Source organism: Nesoenas mayeri (assembly GCF_963082525.1).
Source record: "Nesoenas mayeri genome assembly, chromosome: 2".
Taxonomy (NCBI): Eukaryota; Metazoa; Chordata; class Aves; order Columbiformes; family Columbidae; genus Nesoenas; species Nesoenas mayeri.
The window spans coordinates 122,500,424-122,520,648 of NC_137543.1; the positions used below are offsets into that span (position 1 = coordinate 122,500,424).

General features: G+C 35.1%; 1 protein-coding gene across 1 annotated transcript in view; it reads left to right on the forward strand.

Moving 5' to 3' along the window:
- NEK10 (NIMA related kinase 10) overlaps positions 1-20,225 on the forward strand; it is a gene marked incomplete at both ends in the record, with an annotated part of 91,049 nt that overhangs the window by 65,294 nt on the left and 5,530 nt on the right. The window contains 7 exons of the mRNA XM_080339512.1: positions 1,228-1,276; positions 4,613-4,650; positions 9,814-9,914; positions 12,924-13,034; positions 15,376-15,484; positions 16,831-16,883; positions 16,968-17,023. Coding sequence (XP_080195638.1) covers positions 1,228-1,276; positions 4,613-4,650; positions 9,814-9,914; positions 12,924-13,034; positions 15,376-15,484; positions 16,831-16,883; positions 16,968-17,023 — 517 coding nt within the window. The remainder of the gene's footprint in view (positions 1-1,227; positions 1,277-4,612; positions 4,651-9,813; positions 9,915-12,923; positions 13,035-15,375; positions 15,485-16,830; positions 16,884-16,967; positions 17,024-20,225) is intronic.

Genomic DNA, 20,225 nt, shown 5'->3' on the forward strand with positions numbered 1-20,225 from the left:
TTATTTTATTTTTATATTTTTTTTAAGTTCAGAGGATCTCAGAAAAGTATGAAAAATAAAGCACAACAGAAAGTATGTTTGAACACAAAGAAATAATTTAAGACTCTCGGAAATGTGTTTGCTCTCTAAAGGTCCTCTACTGTTGCTCTAGAACTAATACAACTGCTGTAACAAGAGCAATGGGAAAACTGGTGTAAGTTAGGCATAAAATATTTTTTCTTAGCTACTGTTCGAGTGATTAGATGCCTCTGTTCTTGTTTTATGGTAGTACTTGAGATGTTACTAGTGTGAAAAAGCATCTCATGTAAACAAAGATGGATTAATTAATGCATTAAATGTACAGGAAAATTGTTGTAGGATTTCCTAATCTTACTACTCAGACCTTCAGTTAGCTGAAATATCTTTTGATTTAAACACATGCTTATTCCTCATTTGAAGTGAGTTAACATTTATAGGATACTGTGGTCTTATATGTCAAAATTACCATCGAAGAAATGGTTTTAAAGGAATGTTTTAAGATGAATGCTTAAGACAAATACTTGCATTAAGGCAATGCATTCCAAGTGTATAAATAATAAATATCATCAAACATTATCCCTCCTCTCACATTTTTGGCACTATGCAATAAATGTCATAAATGTTTGGGTTCAGTTTTATTGTTGATTAGATATTTGAACAATAACCGGTCATATGAGTTTTCAAGGTCTTGAAATCAGTGGGATTACTTAAGAAATAAGGTATTGCGTATGTAGTAGTTTGAACAGTTAACTAATAGAGTGGTGACAACAGAACTCTGGTAGAACAAGGTTTAACCAACCCATCAAAGGTCCTCGGAGAAAGTGAGTAAATGTTCTAGCTTTTTATCCAGACTAGAGACAATGTTGTGACTACGGTGGTAGCAGTAACTCAGGTAGTTAATGCAAATCCAGATACATCTTCTGTGGATGCCTGGCCAGCATCTTTGTTTAGTTTCTCTGAAATTCTGAAAATATTTATTAAAATATTTTGTGGGGCTGAGATTTTAGTTATGGTGTGAAGAAAACTTTGATGCATCAAACAGCAACTCCATAGGCAAATGGGGATTTGGTGTTCATTTAACATTGTTTTTTAAAAGCTATTTTGACAGTGTGTCTGGGAAATAGAAAATATTAACATGTATATGTGTATATATATATATTTATATATTTCTTTTTTAATGCAGAGATATTATTTTTGCATTTGTTTCAGGTACAATTAAACGAAGTCTTAGTGCTTGTGAACGACAACCTCAGATAAGGTAACTATAATTTATGATTTTAATATAGATTATATAATTGATCATTGTTATGACCAGTTCCAGTTGGTTGTTTCACAGTGGAACAGTTGCATGATTGCCTTCATGGAACATTTCCTTACTTATTTTTACAATGCAATTCTATCTCAGTCTGTGACACACAGTCTGCTTGAGGATATCGTTTGAGAGTGTTTGCACACAGAAGCTTTAAATGAGTAATTTGAGAACTGACATTAAACTGATAAATAGTTTTAAAAGTGGACATCAGCTTAAACTACATCATTACATTAAACTACACACATTAAACTACATCATTAAACTACATCAGCTTAAACTGAATTTACTTGTGTAGCTAAATTCTGGGTTTGCTTTTTTTAAGTGGCTGTTTTTCTGTAGAAAAATGTGTTTGTGCATTTGATAGTTTAGAATATTATCTTCTCCCTTTGAACTCCTCTAGACCTTCTGTATAAAAGTAGATATCTATTTTTGGAATTCTGGATTCCTTCATATTTCTTTCCAAAAGGAAACAAACCAAAACAGAATATGACATGGCCATCTCCATTCTCCTTCTAAAGGTCTTTCCTTTTTCTTCTGTTATTTACTCAAAATGCATCAAACACATTCTTAACCAACCATTTTTTTTTCTGATCTCCTTGGCACCATTCTTTTTTCATAGATTCTGTTATTTGTTTCTTTTTTTTCTGCTTTTCTTTCACATCTGAACAACAACAACAACAATCACTGTTGGCTCCATCTTCATCCTGAACAATTTTTTTGTCTTACCTTTAACCTAACTATTATATGTAAGTATTTAAAATGCTGTCATTGATTCCCCTCCCCTGTTTCTCCACAAGACCCTATTTGATCTAGTTTTTACTTAAGGGATATGACTGTAGCAACTCTTGCTAAGCTGCTAATGACCTCTTCCGAGTCATAGTTCCTTTATTTTCTTGATCTGCTGTTTAGTATTGCTGCTTTTTCATCTTGAAATAATATTTTTTCTGACTCTAATCCTTTTCTAATTCTCCCCCTATCTTTTGAAACTATTCTTAAGGACCATTCAGAGGGATACTAGTTTATGTCTTTATCTTATTTCCTCTGGATGTTACATGTGACTTTATCACTGATTCTCTCTTCTTTTCTTCTGCTTCTTGTCTTTGCATGTATCAATGTGTTATTCATCCAGCTACAAAATCATGCTGCAAATCCTGCATTGAGCCATATACACTAGGTGTTTTTCCTTCTGTCAATACTGAATTTTTGCTCATCTCTGTAAGGTCTCTTTGTAGCCATGTGGCCATACAATCGAGTACTGAAGAACTAAAGGTTATGTCATAAATGCCTGTACCTGAAGTCCTACTCATTAGCTTGGGTTTTAATCTTTCTCAAAAGTAACATCCATCCTCACCAGTACTTTGACATTTGCGCATCTGCTTTAACTTGTGCGTCTTTCAAAGTTCTTGCATTCAGCGTATGTCTCACTGTTTTGCCTGGCACCTCTAAGATATAACCTTTCCTATCAGTATACACTGCTAAGACTCATGCAAGCAAGCGCCTTCCTTGCTTTTGATATGTTCATTCTGGTCACTCAAATGCATGGTTGGAACACTGTTGCAAGGAATGTTTCTTCAGCCCTACCTCCAGTTCTAGAGCCGTACCCTCACCCTTGCCATCTTCTGTGTGTGTCCTTTTGCTGGTTGTGCTTTTCTTGTCACTTCAAATGCAATACTGTTGGAGTGATAAAGGACTCAGCATTCCGATTCAATGTGGATCACACAAAGCCATTTATTACAGAAACAAGCCTCCTTATATATGCAACTATTCTCTGATCACGTGTCCACGCTCCAAGCATGCATTCACTAATTGGATATCATCTATGTTCATGAGCTGTCCACGTGCTGGAGTCTCAATGCTGATAGGTCCATTGATTTACGTGATGTTGAGGCCCTGTTATTGTAGAACTGCCTCACCCTCACAGCAGGTCCTGTTTTCAGCTTTCTGAGGTGGCCTTGAAATTCCTTTGGGCCTGGCTAGTTCAATAACAAATCTCCATCTAACAAAAACCCATCCACACAATACTTTATTTTTTCTTTCAGAGTTGTTCTTAGCATATCACTATCCCTTTTCACAGAATCACAGAATGGTTTGGGTTGGAAGGGACATCTGGAGATCATCTAGTCCAACCCACCAGCTACCTAGAGTAGATTTCACAGGAGTGTGTCCAGGTGGGTTTTGAATCTCTCCAGAGAAGAATCCACAGCCTCTCTGGGCAGCCTGTTCCAGTGCTCTGGCACCCTCAAAATAAAGATATTTCTCCTCATATTCAGCTGGAACTTCCTTTGCTTCAGTCTGTGCATGTTGCCCCTCATCCTATTGTTGGGCACTACTGAAAGGAGTCTGGTCCCATCCTCTTGACATCCACCCTTGAGATATTTGTAAACACTGATGACATGCCATTTGTCACTTACCTCTTGCTAGCTTTCCAGTTTTGGTCCTGCTGCAGTCAGTATTGTCAGTCTCCTAGTGTCTGAGCCTTGAAGCAAGCACATTTGTTTATTCTCTGTCTCTGGCCCTCACATAAACAATAGCAAAACTATCTCCTTATCTTTCTTCATAACTGCTCCTTCCACTGTAATTTTCCCTCCTGACTAAAATATGTATAGAAATCCTTGCCATGCCGGGGCTCTTGAGGCTGCCATCCGTCAGGCCATCATATTGGTTCTTTCAGTTCCCCATTTGTGTGTTTCTATCTGTTGCTTATCTCAGCAACTGAAATCTACAGGCTAGGGTAGTGTCTTTATTGACTATGGCGCAGAAACTAGCATTGAAACATCTGGACCTAGACTTCTGACATTGAGGTATTGTTGTTCTGGTCATGTAATATATTTTTTCCCCGAACTTTACAAGTACTCTGTATTATAGTACTATCCACTAGACAATAATTACTTTCTTGTGTATGTTTTCTATCCAAAAAATGGGTTAATTGAAATGTCCTTAAACAGGTACAAATGCCAAAGAAGTGTAATCTAGTGGCATATTGAGTTTTAAGTATTTAAATTCCGTCTACTGTTTTTTTACTTGCCAGGCTAAAAACTGAACAAGGAAAGGAATGGAGTCTAACTTTTTGTTTAATGGAAGTCATGCTATTTTGGACATGAACAATAAGCCAGCCTTTATGTGACTTATAAATGCACAGTGAAAAACTAGTGAATTTGGAGAGATTTCCTTTAGAGGAAACATGAGGAGTCAGGAGGGAATACTGATATTTCCTCTACAGTCATTGATGCAAATCATTATTTTTAAAATACTTTTTTTTTTTTTTTTCTAATATAATTATAGAGATTATATGGAAAGTCCAGGATCAAGACTGCGGCCAGGTAATGTTGTGCTTGCAACAAAATCAAACTTTAACTTAAATTAAACCTAATGATTTTCAAGTTTTAAAACTTGATTCTCCTGTTGCATATAGAGCGTCTCCTCTATTTCTTCAGCTTTGATATTGATCTGCTCTTGAAAGTGCCTCCACTCATGTGCAGGACCCACACTAAGAATGTTCACTCATAACAAGGTGGCAAATCTTCCACTTGTAGTTCTTTGCAATATAAAAAAATCATGGTATTATCTAATAGTTGTATTTTAAAATGTTAGAAAAGGAGATAATTGCATTTAGAGTACAAATATGTTATCTGAAAGATCCTTAAGGAATTTTTGAAAACTGTGAATTCCAATAGTAAATCAGGAAGACCTAATTTTAATGGTCATTATCCTGGCTAAACTTCTGCTGAGTGCCATGGGAATTTCTTCTGTGAAAGGGATATTTCATGGAGCCCTTGTAAATTATCATGTATTTATACATCATCATTGCTGAAGCAAGTTTTTCATTTGAGATTCTTTTCTTTTTTACTGAGAAGCTTCACATACTGTAAGCTGCGATTTCTGAGTGCATATTGTCCAAATTAAATAATAATTAAATATTTGAAAGAAAATTATTTTAAGCAATTGAAATATTGATATTTATTTTAAAAAGTACTTTTTGTCTATACTAACTTGTTTTTCACAGCTTTTTGATATAAAAATTGTATTATACCTTTTAATTATGCAGTACAGATCAAAATCTGCTGTCTGTTTTCTGCAGTTTTCAATGCTGTTTACTGAAGAGTGCCATTATGATACCAACACACAGTTTCAACCCACTATCCAGTGATAATGTGTCAGAGCTATAATGATCTGCAGACAAATGCTTTAGCCTTTGTTGATCTTTTCAGCCCTGTGGGTAATCTGAGCAAATCTGATATCTTTTGTCAGTAACATTTTCCTTTCAGGTAAAACTCTTAAAAATTTTGATCAAGTCCTCAAAAGCCTGTTCACACACATATGCCCTCATCCCCCAGATAATGCTATACTTCTATATTTAAAAAAAAATAATAATTGTGAAGTAGTCTGGAATGTATGGACTTTATGGGAACTCCTGAAGTTCCTAGCTGAGTGTTGGGTCTCTGTCTTTGAAGCACATAGACAGTACAAGTAAACATTACATATAGTCCTCCTAGACTGACAAGTCATATTGTTTCTGTCATACTATTAACAGAAAAGAGAGAGAGCTCCATACACTAAATAACAGGGAAATCCATATTATGTCCAGCTCAGTCCTTTCTATTTGCTGATATCATTCTGAGCATATTTTTATTCAGAAAAAAAAACAATCTGAGAAGACACACAAAAGAAAGAGCACTCATATATTTGCTTTTATTTTGTGAATACAAGCTATTGACAGCAAAAGAGAAGTCAAATATCACAGAACAGGGAGCAGTGAAAAAGGTGACGTGCCAAGGAAATAAAGTTTTTATCAGTGTCCTAACAAAAACTGAAGATTCCTAGGTTGTAACAGGATAGATTATAGCAGTATTGAAACAGTTGGTAGTGAGGTGAAAATGTGTCAGAACAAACTAAATCAAACTAGTTTTTCTCATGGCATGTAATATTTTAGATTATTATAGCATGGCTTGAACTTTCACCTTGAGCACAAAGACCAAGCTAAATTCCTCCTTAAGTGGCTCAGGGAAAATGCAAGACTTGTTTCCCTCTTATTGATTTTATTAAGAGGAGACTTAGGGAAAAATGTCAAACCAAATTTCAATTGCCCCTCTCAACCCAAATGCCAAAAGGCATTGCCACAAAAAAATCAAACAGTAGCAATGATGTAATTATCTTCCTGATCCCACTAGAAATGTGTCTCTCTATGTCAGAGAATGACGGTTTCTATATTTCTTTGTGTGCTGTGAGAGCACAGCTCAGATCTGGTTGGCCCCTAGACACTTTGGTTTGTGAATGTCTCTCTTCTACTTCTTGTTAAAATAGCCAGCCCAGAAATTCAACTGGAAAAAAAGTTATAATAGTTCGCTTGTGAGCTAATTAATTTAGGTATTTGGATTTCATCTTGATCTCAGTAAAGTTTTCATTCTTGACACCAGATCGACACCAGATCACTTTGCAAAAAGAAGCTTAGGTGGACGTAAATCTGTACATAACACTTTATGATCCTCAAGGTGTTTCTGTATGAGGAAATTTTAGTATATGGATCTAAATTAGCCTCTGGAGTATAGTTTAGAGATAACAGTATTTCAGAGAGATACAGGGCTGCTGGCTGAAGTGCAGTATTTGGAGCTAAGCTCTTTGCTTAGCTTCCAGGTCTAACACTCAACCTGGGAAGATGATTTTGTTAACTGATGTTCTGTAGTGATACACTAAGTGTTTTATAGTGGCAGTCTGCTGGTAAGCTTTTATTTCATCTCTGGGTCTGACAGTGTGTATGGCTTAAAAAACCACAAGATTAAAATAATAAATAACGACTGATTTACCGCATAAAAATTGAAGAATCTGATTTAGTTTTGGTTCTACACTCTTTCTCAGCAGGCAAAGCATGATAGAGGAGCACTAGGTAAATACAAATCAAGCTTTTATGTTTGTTTTAATTGTTCTGTTTTAAATCTGAATGATATTTTGTAACTCTGCACTTTGTAGAATACATAATATTTACTTTCGTGTCCTAATTCTGTTAAATCACCTAAAGCTTAATAGCAATATTTCCCTATTGGTTCTTATGGCTGGAATTAAAATTATTCCATGAAATACAAATAAATTATCATGTGTTTTTTTTCAGTTCAATAGGTAAGTTCATAATGCTCTTTAGTTAAGAAAATATAGTCAATCTTTTAAGTATAATATCCACAAATTGGTGCTGAGTTTACTGTGCCTGGTAAATTTTAAGTAATGCTCACTCATTTAGGTAGTCAAGTGAATTTGGTTTTGCTTTTTATCAAGCTACCTTTGGCTAGTATTTTTCAAATATCTCATTGAATATGGCAAGAAAAAATGCATGGATATTTGATATTATTTGCTGGTAAATTAGGTTTTTCTTGATGCTAAGAGCTAAATATTTTCACATAGCTGTTTTTTTCTTTTTAATCCGATCTTAACACATAGAGGTAAATGAACAGGTTAAAATTGTGTTAAATTTATTCTGCTGAAAGAAAATGCAGTGCTTTTATGTACATTATGTACATGGATTTACTTGACAGAGGATGGTAATCTAGCTTTAGAGGAAGAGAAACAGGTTTACACCTACTCACTGTTTTCATAAGATAACAAAAATTCTGCTTTCTTGCTCCTTATAATAATTAATATTCACTTATCTAGATAAAATCAACAATAATCTAATAAAAATGATCAGAGGAATCCAAGTGTTTGATGTACTGCAGTATTCTTAAATAATAGTTTTCCTTTTAATTCCAAACTGACTCTCATCCTTACTTCAGGCTTGGTAGTACAAAATGTAGTGTCATTGTCCTTGAGTATGATGGATACTTTTTAGCAAAGATCATATTTGAATACTCAGTTAAATAGTTAAGCACAGAAGTATAAAACAACACAAACACACAGCTTATTTCAATATCTGCTTTAGAAGAAAATATTAGAAAGAACTTGTAGTGAAGTTATTTTCTTGAAGTGCCAATAGTTTCTTATTGCCAATCTCCATCTTTGTGATCTCTTCTTAGTAATTAGTTAAAGAATATTTTATCTCCTGATCTGTCTAATGTATAGGTCTACTTGAAATGTTAATGCTTAGAGAAATGATAGGGAGATGTATTAAGAAACAGAAGTTTTCAAAACTGATAAAATATTTTATTTCAAAACTTTAGTAATTTTCTTCAAACAGGCCAACTTTGTATGCCATATAACATGGCAGGGGCGGGGAAATACAATTATATATAGTGTATATGTAACGTGCATAGCTCATAGTTACGTGCATATATACATGGAAATTGAATCTGTGTTAATATGTTCTGGTTTTCATAAGCCCATTTTGTGGTTTGCTTAACTTCATGCATTTTTCTATCAATATCTAACTAGATTTGTGTTTAAAGGGTGTTAAAACCCACTTTCACTTATATTCACAGATCAACACTCTATTCTTATATAATCTACAAGCCAAAGTAATATACAGTCTGTAATACAAAGCAATTGTCTCTATTCTTTCCTTTGTAGGGAAAGGAATTTTTACAGCGTTAGTTTTTCCTTACCATTGATGTCCTTTTATTCTAAACATGAAAAATACCATTTTCACACTTTATGGTGGTGTCATTTTGATCATGGAGAATGCTGATAATGGGTCCTTTCCACAGTCTTCATCAATATGTCCTTTAAATAGGGTGATCTTTAGTGTGGAGAAATTCATGACAAAGAACAGAAACCACTAATTTTCTCATGCGAAGTAAAGAAGGCCCAAGGGATTCATAGCTTTTTGCACATTTTCTTGAGGTTTCTCTCAAAACATGCTCTTGCTAGATGTTGGAAACAAAAAGTAGCTGTGATAAAGCAACACGCATCACTATAAGGCAACATGAAAATATATTTTAATAATTTTTTTTGCCAAATGGTCCACATCAGACATTTTGTTATAATACTTAGGGTAAAATGAAAATAAATTTCATAACATCAAAATATATAAAAAATATAGTGTATGTTAGTTTATGTAAAAAAAAAAAAGTTAAAATGAGAAAATTCCACTTATTATATGTTTACATTTCCTTTTGAATAAATGTGGGAAAACTTTTATAATTAGTGAATTACATTAATACTTCTTTTCTCTTAGAGTAACTTAGAAGTGAGTCAGAGAAAGGGATTTTTCTTTTGAAACCCATTATCAATTACATTGTCTAACCCAGGGGTGTCAAACTCATTTTCACCGGTTTATAAATGTAACTGCTTCTACATTTATAGAGCCCTAAAATTACATTCGGCCCTTTGCAGGCAACCGTGAGGCTGATGTGGCCCCTGGTGAAAATGAGTTTGACACCACTGGTCTAGTCTTTTAAGTTTTTCTATTATCCTTTTTTTCTGTTGTTCCCAGCATTACTGGAAAACCAAGTCATGCATTTAAACTTAATATTTACACCTACAGGTTTTAAACAGTGTATGCTGTTTATATATTAAGGCAACAAAATGAGCTGTCCTCCTGATTTTACTGTTGTCCTCTACAGCATCGGCAGGAATTGCTGTATCACAGCGGAAGGTGCGTCAGATCAGTGACCCTGTTCAGCAGATTCTTATTCAGCTGCACAAAATTATCTTCATCACTCAAGTATGCATTACTGTTGCTTCTGACATTCTATACTTCAGTTATTTGCTGTTGTCAAAATGATGGTACTGCAAAGTGCTGCTAATTTAGTCACTGTTCTTTAAAAACAACAGAACTTGACATTTTTGCAGATGGCAGGATGCTTTAAAAATATAACATTTAAATAAAGACTAACCTTGAATATTAGTATGTGGAGGATGGCAATAATTGAGTCATATGAAAAAAATCCATTGGCTCACCTCAGAAAAATGGATTGTACAGTAAATTATTTTTACAACATTCTGCTATGCCAGCAGTATGAATATTTTAAGTGACTTAATATCATATACTGACATGGAGAGTATATAAAATGCTCTTCTCTGTAGCAATAATTTCTAAATAACTTCTAAGTAATAATTTTTATTATAAATAAACAGTAATAATTTATTGAGATTTCTAGTGCAATATTTCAAATCTTAAATATGTTAAATATTTTGGAATATCAGATTTTTTCAAACTTGAAATTAAGTTCAACTCTTTCATAGTGAAAGAGAGCTAAAGTTATTTCATGCTCTCTTCAGAGCAAAAATGGAGTTGATATAAATTTGCATTGAACTCTCAACTAAAAATGTGACAGGAGCCTCTTTATTCTCCAGAAAGATGGTTGCCGTTCAGTTACTTGCAAAGTTTGCTATTATTAAGTAAACGTCTTCGTATTTTTCAAAATGAAATGTTTGTATTTGGAAGGTGATTTTTATCACCTCAGGGGATTTCAGATTGCTGAGGCATATTTGTATGTGTGTGTTTAAAGCAGAATAGCATAATTGAACTTGAGTTTATTTTGCCTTTTTTTTTTAAACTGTGAGAGTTATCAAAACAGGTAATACAGGAAATAAGTCACCAAGGACAAAGAAAACAATTGTTATTTAAAATAATTGGAATTTATTGAACTTATTGCAAGAATTATCTCCTTCACCTGCTAAAGGAAATGAGGCAGTTCAATCTTTACATGCTACATCAGGTGTCCAAGATGCTCATTAGTAAACCTACCCTCTCTATTGAAGGTTTTCTTAAGTGCCCTACCAATTAATGCAAGTTACCATAACATAGATGCCTAATAACTGAGAACTAACAGCCACTCAAAGACTCAGAATTGGCCACTGAAGCATTAATAAGAACTTCAATGGTTTTGGTGTCGGGTGGTTTTGGAATTGGAAGGCAGAAAAAACAGGATCCATTCCTGCACTTATTCACTGTGTGCTATCTGCTTCTCCTGTACCTGTTTATATTCTTAAAACTCTAAGGTACAATATTTTTTATAATAAAGAGCTGTTTTCTAATACTCTGAGTATTTCAGCTGACAATTCTAAACTGAAGTTTACAAGGGAGAGTTCTTGCCTGTTAGTTCTTGGTTGCCAGCAGCCTTCCCAATCCAGTTTCCATGGGAACAAGAACCAGAGTGAACTCTGGAAAACAATGTAAGAGAAAGCTTTAAAAGTAAAAAGAATATTATGTAAATCCTGGGCCTTTTTTTTTTTTTTTTTTTTTTTTTTTTTTTTTTTTTTTTCTGATCTGACATCTGTTTTCATTAAAACAAAAGCTAAAATTGAAGACTATTGCCTGAGGCAACTCCGGGTTTCTCATGCAGTGGACTTGTCCTTTACCACCTTTGCTTCAGAATATCCCAGGACACCCATGGTACCTTAACTGCACGCAGCTCATTGCAGTGGCACGTAGTTTATAAAGTATCTGGCAGGCATTATTTTTTTTACTCACAGGCTAAGGAACATTCAACATCTGACTTGAATCATATGTATAAGGCATTATCTGCATTAAAAGGGAGTAGTACCTGTAATGCAGGTACTACTTTAAAACTTTATGCAACCAGCTGTCTGATGAATTTTTTTTATGCTTGTGATGTAACCTTGATCCCTGGTTTGCCAGAGCAAATGAGGACTCCTGTGAGGCCAATATAGCCGTTGCAGATTTGTAGCCATCTTGGAGCAGTAATTTGTTCAAATGGGAAAAAAAAAGTCTTTATAATGTGTACTGTGACTGTGTTTGAATGTGAATCATTAGTGGTCCAACCTGCCTTGTGCAGTCAGAAAGCTTCCTGCATTCAATGGAGTGGCACTTTGAGAATTTACATAAGTGATGTGATTATAAACTCAGTACTAAAGGGTAGAAAATAATGGTTTTATAAACATGCTCTGCATGTATAAACAGCTATACAGAAACAGCATAGGACATCCTTCCAAAAGTAGTACATACCATAGAACTGTTATCAGACTGGGTTGGTGTTGTTGCAGTGACCAACATCTAAAGCTTTACATTTACTGTTGGAGCATAAAAATGGTTTTAAAATCTTAAAGAGCAAAGGAAGAGACCTCCTTTGAACTGTTGATTGAAGACCTTAATACACAATAAAGTGTGATGCGTGCTTTTCTTTTGCAAATGTAGTTGAAAGATATGTACTTTCTCAACCACAAAACACAGGAGAAAAAGTGTACAGTTTTCCTTTGTAGCCTAGTGAAATGAAAATTTCCTCTAGCAAAAGTCACATTCTGAATTGTGTTGAGATGTACATAAGGACCTTAAAAGAGCATGTCGAAGCCATGAGAAACATTCCCAGTTTCTACACACATTGAATGAAGGTCTACGAATTTCATTAATTTCAGCTGGAGTCACTCATTATAGCCCACATTAAATCTACACCGATGTTCCATGGGCTTTGTCTGCAGAAAAATGTCTCAAATACTGGCACATTGATCATGGTACCAAATCTAGTATTACCTGCATTAGGCTTATTATGATATTTACATTCAAGGCTAAAGGGAGTGAGACTAATAGGATGGTCAAACTTAGGAGCATTATTATAATGTTCCATTAAATCAAGTCTTATACTGTTATTTATTACCATATTTTTCTTTTTGCACTATAGCTACTTCTTTCAACAATGGTGCTACTGATTAGGTCATTTTTATGGGAGGTGTATCTGAGCAGTGAAAACATCTGTTTCTTTGTTTTGTATAGCTTCCTCCAGCTTTGCAATGCAACTTGAAAAGGAGGGTCATTGAGAGATTCAAGAAGTGCCTCTTCAGTCAGCAGAGCAATCCCTGTAATCTGAAATCAGAAATGAAGAAGGTGTAGTACACCAATTACTACCTATGATCAACTTTTCTTCTACTTGAATTAAGCTATTGATATTAATATCACAAAGATATGAGTGTAAGATTCCATTTTTAAAAGGAAATATTTAGAATGTTCTCTAGCTATCCTTTATTTGGAAAATATGGAGGCTTCTTAAGTAAGCAGCTTCTACAGATTGGTTTCAAGTTTGTTTTTGATCATTAGAACACTTTTGATAAATGGGAAGGACCTACTAGCTGCTCATATGCAAAATCAGACTTCATCTCATCAGAGCTCCGAAAGAGAAGAGAAAGGAAAATGTAACTTTTTGTGGCAAAGGCTGATAAAGATTATATAAGCTCTTAACTTATGTGAGCTCTTCTTAATTTACTATTAGTTTCACAGTATTATACATGTTTTGGCATGTATTCCTACTAAAACTGTCCCAGAATGTCTTGAATGTAGTATACATTGTCCCATTGTTGCATAGTGTGTCAGGAACAGTTTATTGTCATCATTTAAAAATACCACAGATTTGCAAGAATGGCATGACTAAAGAACCATGCCTGCTTGTTTTCCAATGACATGCTGGGTCCTTTCCGACAGAGAAAGAGGTCACAATTAATATCAGAGCTTCTAAATGTTCCTGCAAAATCTCCTGAGAAGACTGTAGTCAGCAGAGGATCTGAAAATGACATCCTCACATCTGTGTATTGTGGGAGACTGTGAAGCTAAGATATTTTATTTTTTAATTGATAACAAAGCAGTTATTAGGTATGTTACGGTATCTAAAATTTCATGACAAATAATTTCTTATCACGTAATTCCCCTGTGTAATCTAACTTGATTGTCACCTACTTGAACTGAGTCTTCTAAGTTATTGTTTGCTATGGGATGGACTGACTCCAAATGCTAAATCCTTCCTGTACTTTTATAATAATTAATCTGAAATGCTTAAGCTCCACAGAAGGTGGCTACTTAGTATTCAGATTGGTAGTACATTTGGAAGATACTTAAAGGTGCCTCTCTCTGAGCCTCAGTTTCATTCCAGTTTGCTGTCATGTAAATCAAACTGTAGTTTATGTTAAAATATTCCTGTATTTTGGCCATAATATTAAATCTAAGCAAGTTTTTGCTAAATGTGTATTGAGTCAATGTTTTCAGGAAAGGATGCCCAAATATATGGTAAGAAAAAGGAAGTGCTCACCTCATTTTCAAATACCTAGAAATAAAGGAACCTATTTATTTATAAATGTTATCAACTGTAAAATTGAGTTAGTTTCAAAACCGCTGGATTTAAACCTGAAGAAAAGGGAAGAAATACACTATTTCAGAAGTAAATTGTGGTAAACTGAAGATGTTTGAAATGATGAATGCAAATACTAGGCACTTCTACCTTGAAGGAAGTAGTTACAGGAACTATTAATACAAAGCAGCAACAAAAAGCGCAGTTAGAAAGATGGAGAATTGATAAGCATCAGTGAATAAATTGTACATATTTTACCAAAATCACCATTATAAATAAGTTGGATAACATGGACATCATTTAGAGATAATAAGAAGAATCTAGGGAAAATAATTAAGTTAAACTCTTCCAGCAAGCGTTGTTAGAGGCTGTGCAATTTCTGCAAATAAAACTTTAAAATGATGGATTTTTAACTATGTTGAATTAGAAAACCTAATTAGAATAAGAGACAAAAAGATTTCTGCACTGATCAGTGGTGGGGTAAAGGTCTTCCAACAACAGATATTCTGTTTCTGTAACTGTAAAAGTGTTAACATGATGCAGAAATGCACAACTGGAATTTCTCTCCTGCCCACAAAGATATTTTCATGTCAGAGTTGTTAACCATTGGATATTTTCAAAACTAGATGTTTTAAGTTTAATGGCAATAGCCTTGTTCACATAATCAAGTAGCTGAACTGACTTTAAGGTCTCAGAAGTGCTGGAATCTCTCTAATGGGAATCGTATCACTTGAATATGGACTAACAATTTTGCTTCAAGCCCTCAGTTTTGAAAATCAGAGTAATTGGCTGTTTCTGCCCTAGGCTCAAGGGGATGCACTTCTCTGTTTGTCTTCATAGAAATGTATAGTCTATGACATTTTGTTCAGACAGTCTAGAGAACTCAGTGCTTTACACCAAGTGCAGATCGGCAGCTTGCAACATTCAGTCAGTGTTTCTGTAGAGATGTAGGATGTTCATAGTTGTGTTCACCACTTTTTCATTCATCTAAAAAGCATTGAAGTCTCCTTTGACTTTTGATTGAACTGGGAAACATAGGAAGGGGTGCCTGATGAGAGTCTGAAGTTTGTCCTTTGCTTTTGTTTTGTTTTGTTTTGTTTTCTTCCCCAGCTGCTGCAAGGTTCTCCTGAATTGATTGAGCCCAACTTCTTCACAGCAGATTGGCATCTGCTACTTCTCTCTCCAGGTGGAAATACATTGCTTCCAGATGATAGAAAAGGTAAAGAAAGCAACAAAATCTCTGTAGTGGCATATATGTTTCTGATGAAGTGTATGGTAGCAAAGCAGAAGGAATTGCTGCTCTAACTAAGGTCTGTCTTCAAAGACAGTAAAGTTATGTTGACTATACTGATTTTCATTATCAGTATTTTTTGGTTTGTTTGTTTTGTTTAATTCCTGGTAAGATATGCAGTTTACCATTGATGTAACATTCTGCTGATTTAAGAGAGTATACTTTGGAATGACAAAGAAATATCAAAGATGTAAATAGCACATGGTTCCTCCATAAAAATCAATAGAAATTATTTTAACTGAAAGTGTCCTACTTAGGATTTTCTTGTCCTTGTACATGATTTTTAAAGAAACTCTATTTAAACCCTGTTTTCTTCTTCTGTCATGTTTGAAACAGTTATACTCTGATTATTGAATTACCTAGCTGGATCAAGCCCTACAAACTTGAGGAGGGAAATGCTACATGCTATGCCACATCTATATAATGTAAAGTATATATATGCTTTAGAAAATTAATAGTATCAAATACATTTGGTCTAGTGATACTCAGTGTGACAAATCATGAACTCCATCTTTATTCAAACCTGCCATCACTGGCATTGTCCAGGGTGGGGAACCACAGTTCCTAGTTCAGAGACTTGTTTCATCATATCCCTCTTTGTGCAATGGACATAAGGGAAATGTGCAGTCTGTAATTTGGTATTTGTGCAATTTCCATTCTTCCAAATACAGGAAAAGCTATATTGCAATCTATGGACTAGAGGACGTAGTAGCATTAAAAACTGTGGCGCCAGAAACAAGAGTGGAAAACTTTGCTTTTGCTGGCCTTTCTTTTGAAACTAGCATATGTTCCACAGCTTATTCCAAAACCCAAAAATAATACTAGGTGTTAAGGGTGATATTTGAGTAGGAAATGAGTCCCTAACAATTACCTTTTAAATGAGCTTTATTTTGTTGCCAGAGACAGCAATGCAATTTGTTCAGATGCTCAATATCCATGATTTTTTAATCTCTTGTGTGCCCTTTCCACTGTAAATTGTCAGTGGGGAAGAATAAGAATGTTGCATTTCTGTGTTCTGTTACATTAAGTATTTAAAATATTTTCCATCAGTTAGAACTCTTTCATAATGTGATAACATTGCGTACCTAAAATGTTCACGTCATGCCATAAGATGACTCCCACTTTCGCAGGGAGTCATTGTGGTTGGTGAAATAAGCTGCTAATAATTAAGCATCTCTCTTGTCATTATATTTGTAGTGGAATTGCTAAGAATCCGATGAGGGAGCATAACTCCCAAATTCAGTAGTATAATGTTACTTGCCTTTTACTTCAAGGTATTGTTGGCACTTATGACGTAGCAGAAGGGATGACATATGAACACTTGCAGGTAAGCTCTAAATATACCTCTATGTATTGATTTATTATTTTTAATAAAGATAATTTCCTGAAATTCATTTCTTTTGTCTTGTAGACTCTAATTGAAGAGGTTCTAGAGGAAAGTGGTTACTACAATTTCTCTTCTAACAGGTGAGTGTTCAATTTGAAAAGAAAAAGTTAATTATGATGTGCTGATTCCGAATGTATCATCTGTCTATTTATGTGATTGCAATTTCACTTTAAACGTAGTGCAGTACACGGTGGATTATAACACATGGATGCATGGACTGCAAGAAATGTATGTGGGACATGTTAGCTAATCTAAGCAGGTCTTTTTGGTCATATCTGTTTTCTTCAATCAGATCATAGAGTCATACAAGTTTGGCAGCAGTTTCCTCTCATTTTTCCCATATAAAACCACAGCTGAACAAAAGTTTCATTTAAATAGAATTGTGTTTTATTATAATACTCTACCATTACAAGGTTGAAAGGATAAAGCTGACAAATTTAGTAAAACATTTGAGTACAGCACAAGGAGAATAAGTGGTTGCTAGCACAAAATTGCAGGAGGTGAAAAAAATTCAATGGTCTTTGAAATTGGACAAATGCCTTGTCCTGGAGATGGTATGACTTGCCTACAGGAAACCATTGAGGAACACAAGAAAGAAAATACATGAAAAAAATCATTATAGTCCACAACATAAGCTTAGCATTTCTCATTCTTTTTACCTGCTAGCCTGTTCTTTATTGTTTCAGATATGCTTTAGTGCAAAATGTTACTACTTCCATCAAGTAAGTTCCCTGTCTTTGCAGTAAACAACATTATAAAGCCTGGAAGACTGCAGTTATATTTTCTAAAACAAAGGAACAAACATGCACCCAGCCACCCCTCCTCCTCCCCCCCCCCCCCACTCCCTCATACATCTATTAAGAGGTTTTAAGAATTTATAGCTTGTGGTGTCTCAGTGGTATTTTTTTGTTATTTATTATCTCTGCAAACTTTTCTGTATAGATTGATTCTAGCTTGAGAGGTTTCAAATGTTAGTCTGAATGTTTTTATAGGTACTCATTAAACTGGAATTCCAGCTTACAAGTGCCTTGCAGCTGCAGCTGTAAGTATTGAAAAATCATGATTCAGCACTCCCAAAATACAATAATAATACACTCTTTACACCTTCAGGGTATACTTGAATCATGTTTACAAATCACTTTTGCAGCCATGAGGTCTAACAAATTTGTTTATAATTGTTTTCAAGTATTTTAAATTTTCTGTAGAAAAAAATATCACACAACTTATAAAAAAAAAAAGAAGAAGAAGAAAAAGGCTCTCATTTTTAACATCAAGATCTAGTGACTCATTATAAATGAATAAATGAGCTGTAGCTGCTGTCGCTGTGTAGATATTTATCTCACAAACAGACTGGCAAAAAGCATCTTACTGCAATTAACTGTAAACAGGTGTGTGCTGAATATGGACTTGAGTATTTTACACAAGCTACTATAAAAATAAGATTTCTATTAGTGGAAATCGTAGAATCACAGAATATCTCAATTGAAGGGACCCATAAGGATCATAGAGTCCAACTCCCTGCTCCTCACAGCACCACCTAAAACTCCTAAAACTAAACCATGTGACTAGGAGTGTTGTCCAGATTCTCCTTGACATCTGGCAGGCTTGGTACCATGACCACTGCCCTGGGGACTCTGTTCCAGGGACTGACCACCCTCTCAGTGAAGATCCTTTTCCTAGTGTCCAATCTGAACTTCCCTGATGCAGCTTCGTTCCATTCCCTTGTGTCCTAATGCTGTAAAAGTAATTGCTGAAATGTGAAGGATGCTTAAAGATTGCAGGAAAATATGCTAGTGTTTTCAACATGTAACACAGGAATGCCACAGAAATGCATGAGACTAACAGCAGTAAAATAATTAACATTCTGTTTTTTTCCTAATTTATTCAGGGCTACTTATTTTGCTGCTGTGCTGAAATTCCCTGGAGAGTAGTTGTTCTTTAGAATCTTAAGTTATTTTTATACATTTTTGGAAATTTTGTTTTAGAGGAGACATAAGAGAATATGCTTCCTAGCCACACGGGACAGTGTTAGGTGTTCTTATTATTAGGTGTTCTCTATGCTATGTTCATCCAGCAGAAGGAAATGGGGAAAAGAGCAAGCGGTCCATTTTCACACATACATAAGGTCTGGAGGAGGCCAGTGAATGCTCAGCATCCTTCTTCACATTGGTGGATGTGTTATGTACCTGGTTTTCCCAGGAGCATAGTGGAAGTCACATTGTGTTTCCCCTGAGTTACGCTGCTTCTTCAGCAATGCTGATACATTATCCACAGTCAGTGTTGTTTTGTGCTTTGTTCATGGGACTTGGAGCAAAGGCAAAGATTTTGGAGTGGGTGAAAGGAATGGAGTGAAATCTCCTTATAGGTACAGTATCCTTAGAAATTTAGAAGTATGTTGTCTAAATTTGATTCTTTTTTCTTCTTGCTTATAATGGTTAACATGTGCATGTAACAAGCTATTGTAGATTTTGGCTGACTGCATTGCATGTGTGTCTGTCACTCAGGCATGTCTTGGCTTTAGCTGGCAGATACAAAATAGTCGTACAGCAACCCAGTTGTTGATCTGTCACCAGCAACAATACATGTCCTTGATTTTTCTCTATGCTTTTGAATCCTATTACCTGCTGTGATGCATAATTTTGCTTTGTTCCCCTGTCACTATTACATTACTTCTTTTCCAGACAATGTTCTACCCCCAAATGTCTTCCTATTTGGATGGCTCTTCCAGAAAATTGACAGACCATGTTTGGGCCTTGGCTGACAAAAGCGTGTCTCTATTTCCAGAGGACTTACTGTATTCTCTAAAGTATGCTCTTGCTCAATGCCATTCTGAGCCTTTCAGAACTTTTTTTTCTCTTTTTTTTTTTTTTCTATTTCCTTCTCACTCTCTCTCCAAATAGCCAAGCAGTCCAGTTTTGATAGCTGTCCAGTGTTGAATGATTCATTTGGCTAGCAGACATGCACCATTAGGTTTTGCTTCTAACTCTCCAAACAGCTTAAGCAAGCTAGAAGGGCAAATCACTCTCTCAGGCTGCATTGCAAGTCACTTATCAGTGTCCACTGTTATCTGTTTCTTTTCCACCACACAGAATTTGGTTTGCAGGCCTCAGAGCAACATCCTATCAGCCTTTCTTGCATGAAACTGTTTTGGGTCTTGCTCAAATTTCTTACTTTGATATGCAGTGAAACATTTCAGAAGCAACTGCAGATTTTCCAGCAGAAGCTTGGTACATCCTTGGTACATTCCTAGGATCCCCTTCTTAGAAAAGTGTTCACAGAAAA